The 22853-nt window shown below is 34.5% G+C and overlaps 1 protein-coding gene across 3 annotated transcripts in view; it reads right to left on the reverse strand.

Moving 5' to 3' along the window:
• Positions 1-22853, reverse strand: part of AKT3 (AKT serine/threonine kinase 3) — a 275734-nt gene that overhangs the window by 24464 nt on the left and 228417 nt on the right. For all 3 annotated transcript variants that reach the window (XM_063082725.1, XM_063082726.1, XM_063082727.1), the window contains 2 exons: positions 18686-18900; positions 12749-12836 (listed from right to left, as the gene is read on the reverse strand). In XM_063082725.1, coding sequence (XP_062938795.1) covers positions 12749-12836; positions 18686-18900 — 303 coding nt within the window. The remainder of the gene's footprint in view (positions 1-12748; positions 12837-18685; positions 18901-22853) is intronic.

A 22853-nucleotide genomic window follows, 5' to 3' on the forward strand; every position in this document is an offset into this window, starting at 1 on the left:
CCTTGCATTCTTGCAATAAATCTCACTTGGTTATGGTGTATAATCCTTTGAATATATTGCTGACAGTTTTGCTGTTATTTTGTTAAAAAATTCTGCATCTACATTGATTAGGGATATTGGTCTGTAGTTTTCTCATAGTCTAGGCGTTGGTATCAGGGTAATGCTGGCCTTATGGAAGGAGTTAGGGAGTATTACTCCTCTTCAAATTTTTGAAGACTACAAAGAACTGGCATTAATTTTTCTTTAAATGTTGGGTAGAATTCTTCAGTAAAACCATCTGGTCCTTGGCTTTTCTTTATTGGAAGATTTTTAATTACTAGTTTAATCTCCTTAGGAGTTATAGTTCTATTCAGATTTTCCATTCATTCTTGAATCATTTTTGTACTTTGTGTGTTTCTAGGAATGTGTGCATTTCATCTAGGATATCCAACTTGACAGCATATGGTTGTTCACAGTATTCTCCTATAATGCTTTTTATTTTTGTAAAATCAGTAGAAATGTCCTTCTTTCATTTCTGATTTTAGTATTTCATTTTTCGCTCTTTTCCACCTTAGTCAATCTACCTAAAGTTTTGTCAATTTTGATCTTTCCAAATAACCAATTTTTGCTTTTATTCATTTTTTTCTATGTTCAATTCTCTATTTCATATTTTTCTACTGTAATCTTAATGCCAATAAATTGGTTAACCTAGATAAATGATAAAGAGGTAAATTTATCAAAAAGATATAGCAATACTAAATTTGGGTGCACCTAGAAACAGAACTTTAAAATTTAAAAAAACAAAATAGAACTAAAAGGAGAAATAGTCAAAGCCATAACGACAGTTCTCTTCCTAGTAACTGATAAGAAGCAGGTTAAGCAATCAGTAAAGATATGGACCTAAATTGACATTTATAGAACACTCTACCCAACAAGAGCAGAATATGCATTCTTTTTAAGTATATCACTATAAACCATATTTTGGGTTATAAATGCTATCTCAATAAATTTAAAAGATCTGAAATTATATAAAACTTGTTCTCTAACAACAGAAATAAACTAGGGATCACAAACAAAAAGATAACTAAGATATTTTTAAATATTATAACTCAAACAATACACTTCAATAACCCACTGGGTCAAAGAAGCAATTTCAGGGTAAATTAGAAAGCATTTTGAAATGAAATTAAACCAAAACACAACATATCAAAATTTACAGGATGCAGCTAGAGCAGTGTTTAGAGGTAAATATATAGCACCTCATATGTATATTATAGAAGAAAAAAAATCATACCTAGTTTCCAACTTATAAACTAGAAACAGAAGAGAAAAATAAAAAGCAGTAAAGAATAAAAAAATCAGCAAAATATGAAACAAAACAGAATCAATGAACATAAAGCCTTGTTCTTTGAAAATAATAAAATGAATCAACATAATTCCAATAAATTCAATTTACATGAAATAAAAAAGTTCCTTGAAAAATATACAAACCACTGACTCCCATTAAAAAAAAAAAAAGAGTTTGTTTAGTCTAGACCCACATGTTCACAGGAGAATCCTGTAAAACATTTATAGAAATATACCAATTCTATGCAAACTCTTCCATAAAATAGAAGAGAAGGAACACCACTCATTTTAGGTACAGACAGAAAGTACATAAAAGAAAAGTATAGCCTAACATGAATACAGATGCAAAATCCTTAACAAAATACTAACAAATCAAATTTAGCAGTATATCAAAAAAGATTATATTCTGTGACTGTGCTGGGTTTATTCTAAGTAAGCAAAATTGGTGCAATATTCAAAAATCAATCAATGTGACTCACTATATTAACAAAGTAAAATAGTAATAACACACGATCACTTTGCATGCAGAAAAAGCATGTACAAAATCCAGCATCCATTCACAATAAAAACACTCAGGAAACCAGAAATAGTACGAAATTTTGTCAACCTGATAGATGGCATATATAAAAACAAAACCTCTACTGTTAATATTATACTAAATGGGAGAAATAAAGACTCTGTATCTCAAAGATTAGAAATAATGTTTGATCTCACCATTTCTATACAGCATTGTTCTGGTGATCCTAGTCAGTGCATAAGGCAAGAAAAAGAAATAAAAGTCATACAGATTGGAAACAGATGACATAATTATCTATATAGAATATCTCCTAAAATCTTTTTAAAAAAATCAAAAAAACAGGGTTGTGAGACCTAGTACTAGAGTTAGTTTAGCTACATAAACTAGCCAGACACACAAATAAACACTTTTCACACAGTACATCATGTCCACCATGTTTTGCCATGTAATTTTTTGTTAAAAGACAGAAAACACAGTTTGAAACATAAGCATCAGAACCGGTTTCAGATATGAAATGATCAGACCAGGCATTTAAAGCATCTATGATCAATATACTAAGAAATTTAATGTAAACAAGTGGACTACATACAAGAAGAGATAAGTAATATAAGCAAATTGATAAAAACACTAAGAATCAAAGGAAATGCTAGAAATCATGATAAAAGTCAGTGAGCCTGAAGAAATATCAATAAAAATTTCCAAAAATAAAATATAAACAGAAAAAAGGAAGAAAAAAGACAAAATGGAATATTCAGGAACTATAGGTCAATTACAAAAGGTGTAACAATGGGCTGGCCAGTTAGCTCAGGTGGTTAGAGCACAGCCTTATAACACCAAGGTCAAGAGTTCAGTTCCCCATACTGGCCAACCCCCCCCCCCCAAAAGGTGTAACACATTTGTAACGATATACCAAAGAGAGAAAGAAACAGAAGAAATATTTCAAGCAACAATGACTGAGGGTTTTCCATAATTAATGACCAGCATCAAAGCACAGACCCAGGAAACTAAGAGAATACCAAGCAGAATAAATACCCAAATATCTACTAATGATATGACAACCATATTATATTCAAAATGCAGAAAAATCAAAGACAAAAATAAAATCTTGAAAGAAAAAAAAAAAAAAAAAAAAAAAACACCAACCAAAAAATTTTATTTATAGAGGAGCAAGGATACGAATTACATTGGACTTCTTGTTAGAAACCATATAAACCAGGAGAAAGTGGAGTGAAATTTTAAAAGTACTGAAAGAAAAATACCACCAACCTAGAATTCTGTATCCAATAAAATTATCCTTCAAGAGTGAAGGAAATGTTTTCATTTCTCAGATAAACAAAAACTGAGGCAATTTATCGCCAGTAGATCTTCCACGCAAGAACATTAAAATAAGTTTGTCAAAAAGAAGGAAATAATATAGGTCAGAAATGAAGAACATTACAGAAGGAATAAATGAAAGTTAAGATCTTTTATTCTTCCTATTCTTAATTAATCTAACAGGTAACTGTTTTATTTGTTTTTGCTTTTTTCCTAAATAATAATAGCAACAACCATAATCAGTGATTACAGCTTATGGATAAATGAAATTAATGGCAGCAATTTTACAAGGGACAGGAAGGAGAAATAGGGAATATACGTTACTTGTACATCCATGATGTGGTAGTACAGTGCTATTGGAAAGAGGACCTGGGTTAGTTGTAAATGTATACTTCAAACTTAAGGGCAAGCAGTGAAAACTGTTAAAAAATAAAGAAATATAAAGGGGAAAATGCTGTCTTGTAAAATGCTCAATTAAAATCAGAGAAGGCATGGGCCGGCCCGTGGCTCACTCGGGAGAGTGTAGTGCTGATAACACCAAGGCCCCAGGTTCGGATCCCATATAGGGATGGCCGGTTAGCTCACTGGGTGAGCGTGGTGCTGACAGCACCAAGTCAAGGGTTAAGATCCCTTTACCGGTCATCTTTTTAAAAGATGAAAGAAATTAGAGAAGGCAGAAAAGGAGTGACACACACACAAAGAGCAAGGACAAGAACAGAAAACAGTGACAAATATGGAAGATATTAATCCAACTATGGCAATAATCACCTTAAATGTCAATGGTCTAAATACACCAGCTAAAAGACAGAGACTGTCAGAGTGAATAAAAAAACAAGATCCAACTACACTATCTACAGGAAACCCACTTTAAATATAAAGACACAGACAGATTAAAAGGGATGGACAAAAGAATGTCATGCTCATAGTAACCAAAAGAAAGCTGGAGTAGCTATATTAGTTTAAGACAAAGTAGACTTGAGAGGAAGGAAAATTATCAGAGATAAAGAGGGTCATAACATAATGATCAAGGGCCCAATTCTCCAAGAAGACATAACAATCCTCCTTAATGTGCATGTGTCTAAAAACTGAGAGTCAAAATATGTGAGGCAAAAACTGATACAACTGCAGGGAGAAATAGATAAATTCACTATTATAGCTGGAGACTTCAACACCCATTTATTAGTAACTGGCAGATCCATCAGGCCAAAAAATCAGTGAAAGACATAGTTGAACTGACAGCACCATCAATCAACTGGATCTAATTGACATTTACAGAATATTTTATCCAACAGCAGAATACACAATTCTTCTCAAGCTCACACAGAATATTCACCAAGATAGATCACATTCTGAGCCATAAAATATACTTTAACAAATTTAAAATAATATAAATCATACACAAGTATGCTTTCAAGCCACAATGGAATTAAATTGGAAATCAATAACAGAAATTTAGGTGGAAAATTAAAAAATACTTGTAGATTAAACAGCATACTTCAAAATAACACATGGGTTAAACATGTATCAAGAAAAATTTATATGTACTTTAACTAAATGAAAATGAAAATAAAGCTTATCAAAATTTGTGGAATACAGCAAAAGCAGTGCTTAGAGGAAAATTTATAGCATTCATTTTTTTCAGAAAAGAAGAAAGATCTAAAACAAATAATCTAATCTTCCAGCTTAAGAAACTAGAAAAAGAAGAGAAAATTAAATTCAAAGTAAGGAGAAGAAAAATAAAGATAGAGCAGAAAGCAATGAAATTGAAAACAAAAATCACAGAGAAAAATCAACAAAGCCAAAATCTGGATCTTTGAAAAGAGCGGTAAAATGGATAAGCCTCTAGATATGTTATATATTTGTGCTTCTATAAGCTTCTCTTGTATTTTTAACATGAGAGGTCTTCAAAAAGTTCATGGAAAGATTAATAGTACCTTTTAATTCTACTTTTCCACAAACTTTCTGAAATACCTTGTACTGTTTGTTTTGGGCATGTAGATGCTGTTATTTGGTGCAAAAAATTTTTTTCCATCAATGATTATACTATTGCTATTTATGCTAAAAATGATCCACTCATCACATTTAATATTTGTGTATTGAAATGTCCTTAATCACAAATTATTATTGTGGCCTCTATTTACTTTTTGTGACATCTGAGTGTTAAACCTCATCCTTATTTTTTCAAGTTTTCTGTGTAATTTTGTTTTAGGTGAGATTCTTGTGAGGAACATCTAGTTGTATTTAGTTTTTAAGCCAATTTGAGGGCATTAAAAGCTTAAAATACATTTACATTTCATGCCATAACTAATGGTTTTTACAGACGTGTTCTTTTATAACCTCAGTGCAATGCCTCCTGACCAAAAGGAGGCAGTAATTACAATGCTGCACCATCAGAACATCTCGCAGATATTTAGAACATACCTTTCTTTGACCTGAAGTTTAAAAATGAGCCATTACTTGAGGGTGACAAGGAAAATATCAATGTAAAAGCTACCTGGAAACCTGTTTTTAGCCTTTCACCTTTCTTCTCTGTTAGTGTTGCCCTTATCTCCTCTAGCCTTGCTTCACCTGTGAAAACAATAACAATCACTAACTGCCATCAATCACCAGACTCTTTGAGCTGAATTTTTGAACCAGAAAATAGAAAGTCATGCTTCAGTCAGAAAAGTTCCGCCGCACTTCTGTTATGGCACTGCACAGAAGATTTTGGCACACCGTGCAGACAGGTGTCCTCAAACCACCTTGTATTCCTAACCATGGATATCTTCCAATACACAATCCCAGCTCTGGGTTCTCATTCCTTCCCTCCCTCCTTGCTTCTCTCCTAAACTCTCTCCTCCCCATCTCCCGTCCATGTCTCATCCCTCTTCTCCTAATAGAGGTAATCCATTTCCACAATTCTAATTAAACTGAACTTCCAGATGTCCACATTCATTCCTGTTCTCACTCCCAAATGTTAGAGCTGTATTTCTACAGCCTTAAACAATTCCATCTTGAATTAAATATTACCAATATCAGCGATAATCCTCCTCCCTTAATCTTTCACTTAGTATTTTCCCCAGTATTGTCAGACTAAATAAAATACTAGCTCTCATTTCCTTATAATATCTATGGAATGCACATTTTCTTTCCCTTCCTCATCACCTTTACTCTGGCCTTAGTGAGGCCTCTGTCACTTAACTCTTAGATCATTGCAGGGGTCTCTTAATAAGATTTTTTCAAAAGTCAATACAAACAAAACTTGAAAAGGTCCAATTACCTCCCATTATTTCCTCACTTCAGGATCTATAATTCTGGTAAGTGGAACAAGCAAGCAGGCGAGCTGAACTTTCAAGAAGCTACACTCAATATTAACTAACAGGCTGCCTCTCCCCATCTGCACCCACCGTCTACCCGCCATGGATGCTTGGCTCCTCTGGTGGGCATGTCTCCATGCACCTCACTCATTACTACTTTTTTTTCTCTCACAAGCTTCCCCCTTCAGAACATCACACCCCCATTATTTCCAATCCTATATTTTCTTCAAATGCATTTTTCCCCCCATGAATATTTCCAAACCCAGGGAGGTCCTGCCTTAGAAGTGGAGTTAAAGTTAGTGGAGTTAAAGTTAGTCTTAGAAGGAAGGCTAAAGAAAATCAATAAAGAAAAATAATGATTTTTAAAAAATAACAAAAGGTAGAGGCAAGGACCCATATAAAGGAATGAAGAGTAAAATATTTTGCACTTTTAGTAACTTTAAAATGTAATTGTTTAAAGCAATATAATTACCTGTACTGTGATGTTTATTAACATATGTAAAAGACGTAAAAAAATGATAGCATAAAGAATGAAAGGGGAAAATAGAAACATGCTGCTGTATGTGACATGGTTCTAATAACTGACGGTAGACTGTGAAAAGTTTAACAAAGACATACAGCTAATGAGACAATAGCAGAGATAAAGGAAATCATGAAAGGACTCAATAAATCCCAAAGAAGGTAGACAAAGAGCAAGAAAGGAAGAAAGAACAAATTTAAAAAGATAGCAAGATAGTATATTTAAACCAAACTATGTCAATAAGTGCATTAAATAAAAATGGGCTGCACATTCCATTAAAAGTCATAGATTACCTAATGTATAAGAAAAAAGCAAGAACCAACTATATGCTGTCTAAAAGAAAATCTACTTAAATATAATTAACATGGGCTAAAAGTAAAATGATCAGAAAAGGTACATTATGTAAAATCAAAAGAAAGTTGGAGTACTTGTAATAATATTAGACAAAGGAGATTTCAAAACAAAGATTCATGCCATGGATACAGAGGAACATCTCATAATGATAAAGAGGTAAATTCACCAAGAATACATAACAATCCTAAATCTAAACGTCTATGTAAGCTAACAATGAAGCTTCAAAATACATGAAGCAAGACTGGAAAGATAAAACAAATCCAAAATTACAGTTGAAGATTTAAACAATCCTTTTTCAGTAACTGATAGAAAAGTCAGAAAATCATTTAAGAACATAGAAAACATGAACAAAACTATCAACCATCTTGACCTATTGACCTAACAGACACTGGAAGGACACTTTACGCAATAAAAGCAGAATATAGATTCTTTTCATTCTATATAGAACATACACCAACATACACCATTTTCTGGGCCATAAACAAGTCTTAATAAATTTAAAAGGATTAATATCATATAAATTAGTTCTCCACCAACCACAAGAGGATTAAGCTAGGAATCAATGAGAAAGATATCTGAAAAATCCAGATATTTAGAAATTAAACAACACACTTCTATACAACCCTTGAATTAAGAAAAAAAATCACAAGGGGAATTACACGTATTTTCAAATGAAATACAACGTATCAAAATTTGCCAACCATCACTAAAATCAAAGAATGTTAATTCATCATTTAAAAAGAATATAAAAGAGAAAAGCTTTATGATCACTGTAATAAATGCAGAAAAATCTTGTAATAAAATTCAACACCTCAACCTAATAAAGGAGGCATAAAAACCTACGTTAACATCATGCTCTTATAACTTATTACATTGAAATAATTTTAGGCTTAGAGAAGACTTACAAGAATAGTACACACAGTTATCGTATACTCTCTACCCACCTTCCTCTAATGTTAATAACTTAGATAGCCAGAGTACAAATATCAAAACTAAGAAATTAACATTGGTGCAATCCTATGAATATTAACTACCAACTCACTTAGCTCTCACCAGTGTTTCCAACTAAACCCCTTTCTATTCCACAGTCCCACACTGCCTTTTATCATCATGCCACCTCAGTCTCTCCCACTCTGTCAAAGTTCTACCACCGTTCTTTGTTTGCCATAAGACTGACACAGTTGAAGTTCTCCAGACATATTTGTAGAAATGTCCCTCCACATGGGCTCTTCAGATTTTGTCATGATTATACTGAGGTTATGCATTTTGAGGATGAACACTGCAAAAGTGACATGCCCTTCTCAAAGCATCGTATCGTGGACAGTGTCTTACTTTTGGTGATGTTAACCTTGACCCCTCAGTTAAGACAGTGTCTTACAGGTCTCTCCACTGTAAAGTTATTCTTTTTACCTTTGTAAATGACAAAAGATTGGGGGATGATACTTTGAGACAACGTAAATATCCTCTTAAACTTTTGCTCACTAATTTTAGCATTCATTGGTGGATCTTGCAGGCAGCAATTTTTACTCTGGTATTCTAATGGTGATTTTCTACTTTCCTTGGCCCCCCACATTCACTAATTGGAACTCATCTGTAAGAAGACATGCCCCTTTCCAACACTTATTTCTATTTATTCAATCATTTCTTTATGCAGTATGGACTCATGAATGTGTATTTCATTCTTTGGTTCATAATCCAATACTACATTTATTCTATTACTTAAATTGTTCCAGCTTGTACCACAGGGAACTATTCAGGGTTGGTTGGCTCCTTGCTTTCTGTCTTTCCTCTTTTAAAGCTCCTCCTTACTTTCTGGCACAACAAAATACCCGAAGAACATCTTTTATTTTCCACTTAACAGCCCTGGAATGAACCACTTCTCCAAGGACCCTTGCTTCCTTTTATTGGAGAATGATATTTAGAAACTCGGATTTGCCTGCTAGATGTGCTCATTAACATCATATTTAATGGCAAAAGATGTTTTTCTCCATAAGATGAGAGACAAAGCCAGAATGTCTACTCTCAGCACTCCTATTCAACAGTGTAGTGGAGGTCCTGGCCGATACAATACACAATAAGGCAAAAGAAGAAAGAACTAAAGTAAAACTGTTTTTATTTGCAGAAGGTATGATTGTGCATGCAGAGAATTGTAAGAAATCTACAAAAAAGGCTACTACAACTAATTCTTGCAAGTTTACAGAACACAAGGTTAATATAAAAAAAGTCAATTGTATTTCTATATATAGGCAGCAAAATGGAAATTAAATTTTAAAATACCATTTACATCACAAAACATGAAATACTTAAGGATAAACCTTAAAAATATGTGTAAGACCTAAACATTGAAAGTTATAAAATATTACTGAGAGAAACCACCTGTTATTAGTCCATTTCTGTTGCTTATAACAAAGTACCTGGAGCTGGGTGATTTATAAGAAAACGAAACTTATTGCTTACAGTTTCTGAGGCTGAGAAGTCCAAAGTCCAGGAAACACATCTGGTGAGGGTCTTCCTTGGTGGTGGCTTCAGCGACACAGGGGTCTCACATGGCAGAAAATGGCGGAGCAGAGAGGGAGAGCCCCTCATGCGCTCTCCTTTTAATGCCCTCAGAACCATGCCCACGACCACCATTAAACCATCAACTTAATCACCTCTTCAAGTCTCCACCTTTCAATTACCATAATAGGATTTTCCATTCTCAACAGTTACATTGCAGATCAGCTTCTAATACATATAACTGGGGAGACACAGTTCAATACTTATCACCACCCAAATAAATGGAGAGGTACACTGTGTTCATAGATCTGGAATCTCACTGTTAAGATGTCAATTCTCCCCAAATTTATCTGCAGACTCAACATAATCTCACACAAAATCCTAGTAGACTGACAAGCTGAGTGTAAAATTTATATAGAAATCTATATAGACATTTACCTAGACAAATTCATACCATAAAACATCCTGCCAGAGAATCTTAAAGCCTGAAGGTACTTAAAGGATCATAATCTTATACGTAAAATGACTTGTCCGTTTCCACAAAAGAAGCAAAAGGCAAACGCAGGACCAGAATGTAGTTCTTCCACACGGCAGTACTATGCTCTTTAGAGTGGTACATCGTGCTATAGTAATTGATATTAGTTCACTTTTTACTCTGCCTAGGGAGAGATTCAGATCTCCCCTAAAGTTACCAGCATCTCTAGATTTGCCATAATATATAGAAAAATGGCCAATAACACTGTAGCAATAAATCTAGAAAAACAATAAATCTCCCAAAGCTTATTAATAAAAATACCTGATCTTACAGGTGAATTTACCTCTCATAGTAAATTACACATTTTAAAGACATAAGGGCTACATAAAAATGTTTGATTTTATAAATTATTTCATAATTTATATTGTCCAAAGCACTAGCATTTTAACTGTATTCATTAAAATAGCTACTGGCATCAGACTGGTTCCCATAATTAATTTTTTGTTTATTTGTGAGATGATACAAACCCAAATACATTCAATCACATTTTCATAGCCTTTCAGGGAGAGACTCAAATTGAAGGGTGCAGCTCTAATGCTGTTGCTCCTTCAAGCATGTACGAAAGGCTCAGGACCTCAGAGCCTCTTCCAACCTGCAGCGATGCCATGAGTAAGCCTGTAGAAGGCATCGGTCCATGACCAATCTATGGTTTATGGAAATGTTGTCATTTCTTCCTTAAGAAAGATACTTAACACCTTTGCTCAAATTAAGTGGCATCTGTTTTTATCAATTATAACAATTTAAACTAATTTCTCCAAATATGTCACCTAAAGTTACATGTTGGCAGCTCCTCCCTGCCCAACTTGTCAGCCCCTCTAATTCCATTCCCGCAAGTGGCTGCCTGGGTGTCTTAGTATCTCCTGACTCTGGCCATGCCTAGCCCAGTGGAGCAGAAGGAGGGTAGGCCTTACTTCTTTACTGGGATGCTGGTTGGGTTCCCAGAGCTTTCTCCAGGTGATGCCAAACTACCACTTAACATGAACAGCTGGACACTGATAAGGAAACCTTTGTAGCATACATTAAGTCCCCTCGTAGGACTGGAGAAGGTCTGTGTTTTGCACCTTCTCTCAGTTAGCAAGGCCACATTGGTGCCCCAACCATTGTCTCTTAAATGTTTTCTTTCTTTCTTTCTTTCTTTCTTTTTTTTTTAATAAAGTGAGTCCTCTCCAGACAAGGTATATTGAAGGAATGATATTCAGTTGTAGCATATAGTTCTGTGTGCCAAAGAAAACCTCTGACCATCTACTATTTCTGGGAGACGTAGAAAGACTTTGATCTCTTTTCAGGTTCTTTTGTAGTGTACTGATAAGACAAGAACAGTGTATAGCTCATGAGGGGCCTTCCCGTATGCACGCAACTCAGAAGGACTATCATTGATGATATAAAGAGGACGTAACATTGTCTATATGAAGTTAATAAACACTCAGGACACTTAAGAACTGTCACACGCTACTCACGAGGGTTTTGAAGGATCTAGTACTTTCCATAGTGCTCTATACATGTTTGTAAAAACTCAAGATAGGTGAGTTTAACTGAAGGTATGAAGGTATGCAACTAGTTAGAAAAAAGGGATAGAAATCACCATCCACCCCAATATGAATAGCATAATGCAGAAAGAAGTACCCATAGCTCCTCACTGCTCATATGATATCATTCTATCTTTACCTGAGGGGTTAATTTTCCAGAGAAAAATATGGAAAGCTGAGATAAATTGAAATGGATGAACTAAAAAAAAAATTTGATAAAAATTCTAAGCAATTTAGTGAATCACATAAAAACTTCACAGTAAAACATTTTCTGCTCCTGAACTTAAGCAAAAATTACATTATTAAAAACAACTAACAAGCGGATTACAGTAAAAATAGGTACATAATTAGTATCTTCCATTCTGTGGGCAGTAAAGTTCTGTCTCAACAGGAGTCCCAAATAAGACAGTAACTTTGTTAAATATTAAAACTAAATATATTTAAATTTCTTTTAAAATAAGAATTTGCATGCATGAATCTGAAGTGTTCGCTTTAAAATTAAAGACACGAAGGGAAATCTAAAAATTATGATTTTTTTGCTAGTTAATTTTCCTAAAAAAAAATATAATATTAGGTGTCTTAATTTTTCAATTACAGAGATAATGAGAGGCAAACTGACAAATTATTATGAGGAAAAAAATAAATTCTGTGACTATGATGAATTTCAAGAGGAATTTGGGGAGTCAAAATTACAAACAAAAAATAAAATTTTGTGCTAATAAGTTCGATAATCACTTAAATGTCAGAGTAAAGTGGAAAATATCACTATATCATTAAATTTTATTCACTTAAAATTTTTGGCTATAAATTCATTTTAACAGAGTAGCCAAAATATTTACACACTAGGCCATAAAGATATCCTACCTTTTTATCATATACATCTTGCCAGTTTACTCCAGAAAAGAAACTGTGTCTCATAATTTCTTTTGCATCATCTGGTCCTCCACCAAGGCTATAAGGACAGAAGTAAATTCAATGAGTATAAAACATTTACATAAACCCTATGCATAACAAAAAAGTTTTTGTGAAAGTATAATTCTCTATGTAATAATAGTTCTTGAAATAAATAGCCATAAAAAATAAAAAGCTTTCACTGTAAGATTTAATTTTCCTCATATGCTGTTAATAAGGAACTAGCCTCAGAACAGTATGATATTTGGAAAAGAACAGAGGTTTTGTAGGCAGACCTGAAAGAGGAAACCATCTGTGGCACTTACGAGATGTGTGACAATGAAAAAGTAGTTTTAGCTCAGTTTTCTCATCTGTAGAATAAGGACAGTAATACCTGCCTGGTGAGTTACTGCAAGGGTTAGATATAACATACGTAAGAACCTAGTACAGTAAATGGTAGCTATTAGCATTGTCAATGCTAAAAACCAAATTCCTTTTTGGATGATTAAAACCAAAATGTACCCTTGTTAATAAAAATTCTGAGATAACTAAATAACTGGTCAGAGAAATAATTTGTGAAGCAGAGCACTGCTATAGATGGAAACTTACGGACTATTTTCAGATTTCAAATGAATTTCACAGAAACAGTATTGTAGTCCATGAAATATCATTACAATGCAATCTGCTCTGCAACTTGCAATATGAATGAAAAATTAAAAAATACACCCCCCAATTTTTGAAGGTATTCTTATTTAACGAATACCTGACACAATATGAAATTCAGGTATTTTCTGGCTTCCTCAGTTTAACATAGTACATATTAGTCTCTAAGAAAAAAGAAAAAAAAAGAAAAGCGAGAGGAAGGAAGGGAGAGATGAAAAAAAGAGAGGGAAAGAAAGTAAAGGAAAACCTATTTAAGTCTGAATTTCATATAGCAAGCTTTATATGGACTTGTTCATGGTTAGAAATGATGTGTGCTGGTAAATTGTTAAGAATCAGCTCTTGGGGAGAACTTATGCATATACACACATATATAAGTTTATTACGAATTTTACTGATATGAAGGATGTGAAACACAAAATTAAGAAAGAATAATAAAATATACAATATTCTCTACTGTATTAGCCAATTAATTCTCACTGAAAACTTTTAATTTCTTGCTGAACTTTAAAGCCGCCTTTGGATCTGACTGATTTTGGATTACTCTGACGTGAATACTGGTGGACATTTTTGTTTATGTTAAAGTCACAGACGAAAGTGATACATCAGAACTTCATTTGTTTGTTATGTGAGTGACTTCTTTGCTAAATGGTTAATAGTTCTGGAACAGTGGAAGAACATTCAATTTTTTGTACTATTTACAATGTAATGAATGCAGACACAACAAACTTTTGAATTTAATCTGCACTATGAACATTTTTTTCCATCAATTTCTTAAGTCTAAACAATCATCAAAACAATAAATTAAGATCTATCTTATAAAATTTGCCAATTTTGGTGGTATAAATACTCCCACAATGGCCAATTTTAAGCTACCAACATGATGTTGCTGACCACGGAGGTGGAAAGAGATGCATGACAGTAAACCTTCATATATTATTTCCATACAGATTCAGCAGACATAAATAACCTCAAAAACTAGACAGCAGGAAAATATAACAAAATTATTAAATAATGAGTTTTGAGTATTTATTACCTTTGCTCTTACTTTTCTTGATTCAATTTGTAAATTTATATAATTTAATTTGTAATAATATCTGTATTAAACAACCAGCTCACAAAATTCTTGAAAATGGAACAATTGGTTCTTGTGAGCTGGCATGTGCCAACTCCACACAGCACTGAGTAGGAAGGATGTAGGATCCTCCGACATACTGTCATAGGGGAAAATAAATCAATCAGCTGACACCTGAATACCTTTAATGGTTTCCACGTGTTGGGTCTCCTACTCACAGATCCATACAGAATTCTCTAAATGAGCCACACCCGGGGGATGGGACTTTCAGATCAGACTGGATCAAGTCAGAATAGCAACAGCACGTCTGGAATCTCAGGACCTGAAATTCTGCATTTAGCACTCCAGTCCCTGCCCTCAGTCTCTTTTCTCAAGCTGTGCACTTCTCTCCCCAGGAGACTGCAAACTCCTCCGAAGGCAGTGGTCAGTACTGCATGACCCAAAGGCACTTGAAGCCTGTGCTTCGGGAACCCGGGAGGCAGAAGTACCGAGACACACTTCTGAAAAGAACTTAATACTTCAAAGTAGGCATCAAAGTAAAGTAGCCTGCGTGAGAAATATCTGAACTCCACCATATTTTCTTACACTTATGTTAGTTTTTTTCAATACTGTTTTCACTTGAATTGTACTTGAGATAGTATATAAGGTGGGAGGCAGAATGGAGAATCACAATCATTTTGTAAATAAAAAGTTTTAATCCAGTTTCAATTACTCATCTTTGTGTTCTCTAGCAATTATTTTGCTTAGACAGAGCCAGCATTTGCTCTGTATTTGTTAAATACACATAAAACTAAAATATCAGCTATGAATATTATGCAAAGTCTAAGAATACAATCTTGGACTGCCATTTTAGAAGCTGGGAGAGATTCTTTAACACAAGCTTCCTCAAAGTGTGAAACTGTCAAAAATTTCAATGTCAATGACTCTCTAATATACAATTTAAGTCTTCAAAATAATATCAAAATATGCTCTGAACTGAGATATTTATGTCTAAGAATACTAAACTCCGATATCAGAGTGCCAAACTAATCCTCCGCTGCGGTGGGTTCTTTACTACCAGGAACATCACAAAACTCCAAATCCCTAGTGTTACAAATGCAACGTGAGGTCATGCTTTTCCCACAAACTCTGCCTTGGAGGATAAAGGAGGGACTAACGTAATGATCATAAAGTAATACAGAATAAGAAACAAAGGCAAAATGAGAACTGACACCTTGATAGAACTGACAGCAATTCAGTAAAGAATAGCAGAAAATATCAAGCAGCATTTAAAACAGCTGAATAGGAAAAATGAAGAGGTATACTATAATACTACCTTCGATTATGTTTCCAAAGACTCCTCGGGGTCCTTTACTGGCTTTCTCTTCTTCCTATCTCTCAAATTCTGATGTTTCCCAGGATTCTTTCCTAAGGCCACCTTCTCTTTATACTCTGCTCTCTCTATTTTCTTGACTCCAGCTACTTCCTAGGTGTCAAGCTCCCAAATCCATACATTCAGTTGCTATGTTTCTTTCTAGCAACTGGTGCTATTATCTCCAGCTGCTTACCTGCCATTTCCATCTAGATTTTCTACACAAACCTCAGACTCTGCACCTCCAAAATTAATTAGCAACACCCCCCCGTCATCAAGCCTCCTCCCTAACTTGTACTCCTGTCTTAGCCCATTCTCTAAACTGTCATAGCAGCTGGAAACCTCAGAGGCACCCCTGGCCCCTCCACTTCCTCACCACTTGCATTTAATCATTCACAAAGCTCGATTTACTGCTCTTTTACCACTGCCTCAGGAAGGACTCCATCTCACATCTGGACAATTCCGTAAGCATTCTTAACTGCTATGTCTGCCTGCCCCGGCCCTTCGCTCTTCTAATTAACCCATGACAAAACTGCCGGAGTTACCTTTTCATAACACAAATCTGATTGTACTGCCACTTGCTTTAAATACGTCGGGGGTTTCTCAACCCCTTTTGAATAAAGATTAAATATTTTCCAAAAAACATAAGGTCCTTACAATATAGCACACCAGCTTCATCTCCCAGTGTTACCCAACTCACATTCTACACTCTAGTCACTGAACTTCCCAAATGCCATGCTCATTTGCAATTGTATCTATACTTTAGACGTGAATTTCTCTGCTTGAGCATCACTGCAAACTCTCAACTCCTTCATGAGCCAGATCAAGCCCTCCACTCCCCTGGACAGAGCTAATAATTTCAACAGCAATTTGTGCACAGTTTGACCTGAGCATCTTGTGAATATATGTTTTGTGCCCCATGTTACTCTATGAACATCTAGGGCAGAAACTTGTTTATCTTTCTCACCCTTGCATTCACAATATTGTAATGCAGCAGTGGAGTGGCTGGACATGTCTATTACAAAAGAAAATATCAGATAATTGAAAACACTGCATCTTCTCTTTAGAACAGTAACAACCTCTGGCTGGGCAAATCATTAAAAGGCCACTAACACTCTAGAAATTTTCCTCACATTTTCAACAGTTCCTAAGTACCTGCTATATGTCATCCATGACATACATGGGGGTATGATGACAATAAAAAAGTTAATGAGACATGGACATGAAAACCACAAATACGATTTTGTTCTACTGGCCCCTTACAGAGGGGCCACAGAAGAAATTGTAGTCAAGGTTACCTGGAAGAGTAAAAAAAGAATGGGATGAAAATTCACTGTCCTTGCAACCAATCCAAATACTAGATCCCAAAGTGAAATAGATAAAATGGAAGTCACAGTTCTGTTTACTGCTTACCTAGCACCAAGTACTACTCACCACATAATTGTGAAATAACCACACTAAATGGAACACATTTCAAAACCCGAACGAACCGAGATATTGATGCATTGGAGAGAAGATACATAAGAAATATCAAACAGGTACCAAGACACTTGATTTCTACTCTTGTTCTGCATGAATTTTCTGTGAGACCTTTAGTAAATCACTTAACTCTCTCTGGGCCTTTGTTTTCTTATCAATCAAAAAGAAATGAGAATAATATCACCCTACAAAGCTTATAGGGTAGACAGGGTAGATATTATTCAGTAGCTTATAGGGTAGATATATCTATTTAGAGATAATAGATGCAAAAGTGCCCTGAAAAGGAAAACAAAACCACTTTACAAATATAAGGCAATGTCTCAGTTACTAGGATTACAAAATACATTTTTGAATGGTTCTTTACAAAGGAAAAAGATGAAATCCCTTTCATTGAATTTGCTTATTTCTGCTGAAGGTAAAAATCATATTCCTTATAAATTTAAAAGCTAGAAGCATAGAATAAAAACCATTTCTGAGGTAGACAAAGCCCAAATTTTAGGATGCACTGACTTCTTCACTCACTAATCCAGCCAGTCAGTAAATACAGACCGAGCATCAGCCATAAACACAACACTGTGAGAGAACATTGCGTGAGGTGTCATGGGAGGTTCACCAGTGTATAAGATCAGCCGCCCTCCGGACGCTTAAGACCTCATAGGCTTCTAGAGAAATGCTGACATGCCTAGACACCTAGATGGAAGGCTGGACACGCACAAATGTAAACACACAGATTCAGGAACATTTTAAAATCAATAGTCATTCCACACATGATCTGTAAAACGTATGTGTGAAAGAACATACAAACATGAACAAAGTGGTGAGGGCTAGAGGATTCTTTAGGTCATAGCTGTAGCTACAAAAACAAAGAATATAAAGATGTTTTTAGCCATCAATCCTTTCAACCATGCATGAAAATTTCCAAAGACAAACAAAAACCAGACATAGGTTGGGGGAGCGAAGAGAGTAGAGATTTACGTCTTTTTAAGACGTAAATCAACACAGGAGTATGAAATCCCAGGGACTGAAAGGAAGAAAAGGAGTCTTCCCACCCCCACAATACCAAGCAACAAGGCTACTAAGAAATTGTTCACTCAAAATATGAATAATGAAACTCTCAAAATCCTTGTTTGGTAAATCTGCATAAAGTTTCCAAGTTAGGAAAGAGCTGAGGACATTTTTTTTAATGTTCTATATTATGCAGCTAAAAATAAGTCAGTATCCTCAGTGGGAAGATGTCTACACCAAATACACTCCTTCTTGGAGTTAGTTGCATTTGATCTAATTTCCATATCACAATTTCTAACCACATTCATCAGTAACTCACTGCACATTATTTGAAGCTTACCGTTTATTTGGATCCTTTATCAAGAGCCCTGAAAGCAATGATTTTGCATCTGAAGAGAGTGTTCGAGGAAATTTAATGTCTTCCATCAGTATCAGTTCAAAAAGCTTCTCGTGATCCTGGTTGTAGAAAGGTAACCTCCCACACATCATTTCATACGTGACAACCCCCAGGCCCCACCAGTCTACTGCTCGGCCATAGTCATTATCTTCTAACACCTAAAAGCAAAACCATTAAAAAGATGAATTATTACATGTTCACTTTTAAAGCATTACTCATAAAACATAGGATTTTTACATCAAAATGAATCCCAACTCTTGAAGCCTAGATAGCCTATTCTAAGATCCTGACCTTTAAACTATGAGGCATCCTACAAAACATGTAAGTCCCACCAAATATGTGGAATATTCAATATATCCACAAATGGTCAGTGTACAAAAAAAGAGCCAGTCATCCAAAAAAAATCCCAAGTAAATGATTACATATAAGGATCAATGAAAAATGTTAGCTAGTGTATTTGCACATTTTCTCTTAGGCCTGCTTCATGTTCACTCTGGCTCCTCTAATGTGGACTTTAATAATTCGAAGCTAGGTCACGCTCATCACAGAGTATGTCCAGTGCCTTACACATTCTTGCCTTAAGAAGAACTAAGCGATACGAATGAACAGTGAAAGATAGGAGTAAACAAACACAGTGTAAGAGAGTAGAGCATGACGACCATTAAAATAAATTGGAAAGCTTTGGGGGCGCCCCTATATGTTTAAACTATTTAAGGAAAGTTACTAAACAGAGCCAATGTAAAGGTTTATTGTCTGGGTTGTAATAAACTTTAGTATCCAAAGCTTTAGTACCTTACAACAAAAATTTCTGTTAAACACAACGAAAATCACAGACTCAGTATCTGTGTGGTGTATGTCCTTACATTTGTTTCCCAAAATACATCCCATGCAAAATAAGTTTAGTGAGAAATGATATGAAAGTATCAATCTGGCTATGTTAGAAGCAACCTGTTCAAATCGGAACATGGTGCCTTACCATTTGTCCCAGGAAAAGTTTGGTTTTACCTTTATTTGAATCAGATTAGTTCCTCATTTAATGAAATATTCATCTACATTGAACTTTCAATATTTTATCTTAAATAGCTGTATTTGAATAATCTTAAAATTTACTTTATTTGATTCTCTCAGCTTTGAGAAAACCAGTTGGAAAAAACCACATACACAAATTTTATCAACGTAAAAAAACTCATAATTGATTGTATGAGAAAATTTGATAAGAACAAAGTAGTTACTCATGTTCCAAACTTTCTTGGTTTGAATTAATTACTTTGTTGAAAATTACTCCTCTATGACTTTTATTTAAAATTTACCAATAATGGCATAGATTGAAGATGACTGTTACATTGTGATCACCTATAAATACTACGAAAGACACTTTGGTACACAGGATATTTAAAGATGAAGGATATAATTTCAAGAACAAATTGTTACTTAAAGATCTATTCCATAAGCATTTCTGAAATACTATGGGAAGATTTTTAATTCAATTGTATCAATGTTTGTTTCATGGCTAAAGAAGACTAGGAACTCCAATGGTAAGATATGACCACAAGTCTAGTCCCTATGTTTTACTAGAAATCTCTTGTAAGTCACCAACTAATGAAAATGTTTTCTGGAAGAACAACAAATTCTAGTTTTCATCATTAGCCAAAATATTAGAATATTTTCCCAATTTCTACTTGTTTGATATTAATAATATAAGAACAAATAGAAAGCAATAAATAACCTAAAGAAGCAGAAGGAATTCTACTTATATACTTTAAAGTTAAGGGAAATGTTATATACATAATTTTAAAATACCAGTGACTTTTGATGATTCAAGGATCTATCACATGGACAATTAGTAGAATGTACTGTTCGTGAGCCTTTACCTGATTGATACAGGATTTTACTTAATAACACAAAAATTTAAAAACGAAGTAATCTTTTACTGCATTCCTACAACACCAACAAAACAGTGGCATACACGAAATGGAGCCAAATGTGGTTTTTAACCTCTTTTTTCATTAAACCATAAAAAGCATAAAAGCTGGATTAACTGCCTCCCGAACCCACATTTCACCAGCCGGGTTCTCATCCCCAGCTGGCAAAACTGGCAATCCTTTATTTTTGTTTAAATACCTGGTTTGCAGCCAGAAGGGAAAGTGAGTACATTAAAAAAGGGGGTTTTATTTCTGAAGAGAAATAAGCAACTGAAAAATAAAACTGCATTGTAAAAAAATCTGTTTGATAAAATAAAATATATTTTACTTAGCTTTGTAAAATGAACACTGACACTGATTCTCAAAATAAGTGGTTTTGCTTTCTGAACATACGTGCTTTAACTGACATACAGATACATAATGCGATAATTAGAACTACTTGCCGTATCACTGTATCCTCAACAAAATCGATGGAATGTACTGTCTTACTGACATGTAAACTTAAGCAATGCTGAGGAGAAAATGGCCTAACAACTCAGCCATCCCTCTGTGTCTAAGAGACTTTGCTGCCAACTAATGAGAAAGATTTTGGTTCAACTCCTACCTCCAAACAGCTGTAAATTGAAACACACAAGAAGTATAAATAAAAGTGATTACAATATTCTGCATATGGATTCATAATATGTATAGTATATAAACATGTTTCCACTGTTCATACAATATCCTTTCTCTCTCCTTAATCTAAATTATCTCAAAACATAATATTTTGAAATGCTCTGGAAATCCCAAAGTCAAATTGACTAATTAAAATCCAACAGCCTCTTTCACATTATTTTAGGATGATAATTTTTCTCCCTGAAAGCACCGCTTCTTCTAACATTACAGTAACATCACAATTCACATTCTTTAACGTAAGGGTTGTAATCCTTTCTGGCTACTTCTGATGATTTTTTTTTTCCTAGCAAAAAGGGCAACTTATTAGCTGGTTATCACAAGGGCTGATCTAAGGGTATGATGAATGCTGGTGGAAAGCAGAGGCACAACAATAGCACATTTCAGCTCCATTAAAATATAACTTATCATATAATCTGGACATAAATGCAGATCAAAACATGCTCCTGGAGAAATAAGCCAGCAAAAGACGTACCTTGAAGAATTAACCTAAAGTATCTTTTTTTCCAATCAACGTTACTGACTTTTGAATGACATCTGGTACTTTCTTTTATCTCTATTGTCCCCTGCTGTCCCTTATACCTATATTTAACATACACGCCCAAACAGAGGTAAAGCACAAGCGGGGATTTGGGACTCCACAAGAAATATGAGCATTAAAAAATGATGAGCGTCACATCAAATCAAAATCCAAACAGAGCACCAACTCCAGGAAACAAAGCTTAGTTTCAATTTTCCTACCAGGATCCAGAAACTGCTTCAAGGAAGTTTCCACAGATACTGGTTAATATTAAATATTCTGGTAATACTGGTTAATAACTGGTAATATTTGATGTGGATACCTTCATTATAAAACAACCAGGTGAGTTAAAAAAAACTTCAGTGGTTACTCATTTCAAGGAACAATATTATATAACAAACTATGTATTTTAAAATGATGCCATCAATTAAAATTCCCAGTGTACTTATTTACTCGGCTAATGGGCATTTCCAAAAAACATATTCATTCCAATATTATTTTACCAATGAGGCTTCACTGTGAGGTTGAAGGGACACCTCTCTCAGCTTTTTCCCAGGCCATGCAATGCACCCAAGACAGGCAATTACAAGAAGGCTATGCATGCCCTGGAGTGGCTTAATGCTCAATCAATAATCCTGACAGAACAGATGGGGGGAAAAATTAAACATCTAAACAAACTGTCTGCACACCTATGTTGTGAAAGTAAACTGCGAACTTGGATGAACCAATTTACCGCTAATTCAAAAAAAGTTTTTTTTCTGGTAGCCTTACATTTCAGGTAACTGACACGTGTGTTTTTATATATAAACATACATCTATATAGTTTATTATTTATGGAAGCCCTCTCTATATTTTTAATATCACAGGTATTTTCTAAAAAGAAACAAAAAAGGACCTATGAATATTCTAATTCAGAATTTAAACTAGATTGCAGCTTCAGGAGAAATATACATTTTAATTCTTAAGAATTATGAATTTCACAGTTTCCTGCTATTTT

Source organism: Cynocephalus volans, chromosome 18, assembly GCF_027409185.1.
Source record: "Cynocephalus volans isolate mCynVol1 chromosome 18, mCynVol1.pri, whole genome shotgun sequence".
NCBI classification, from domain to species: domain Eukaryota; kingdom Metazoa; phylum Chordata; class Mammalia; order Dermoptera; family Cynocephalidae; genus Cynocephalus; species Cynocephalus volans.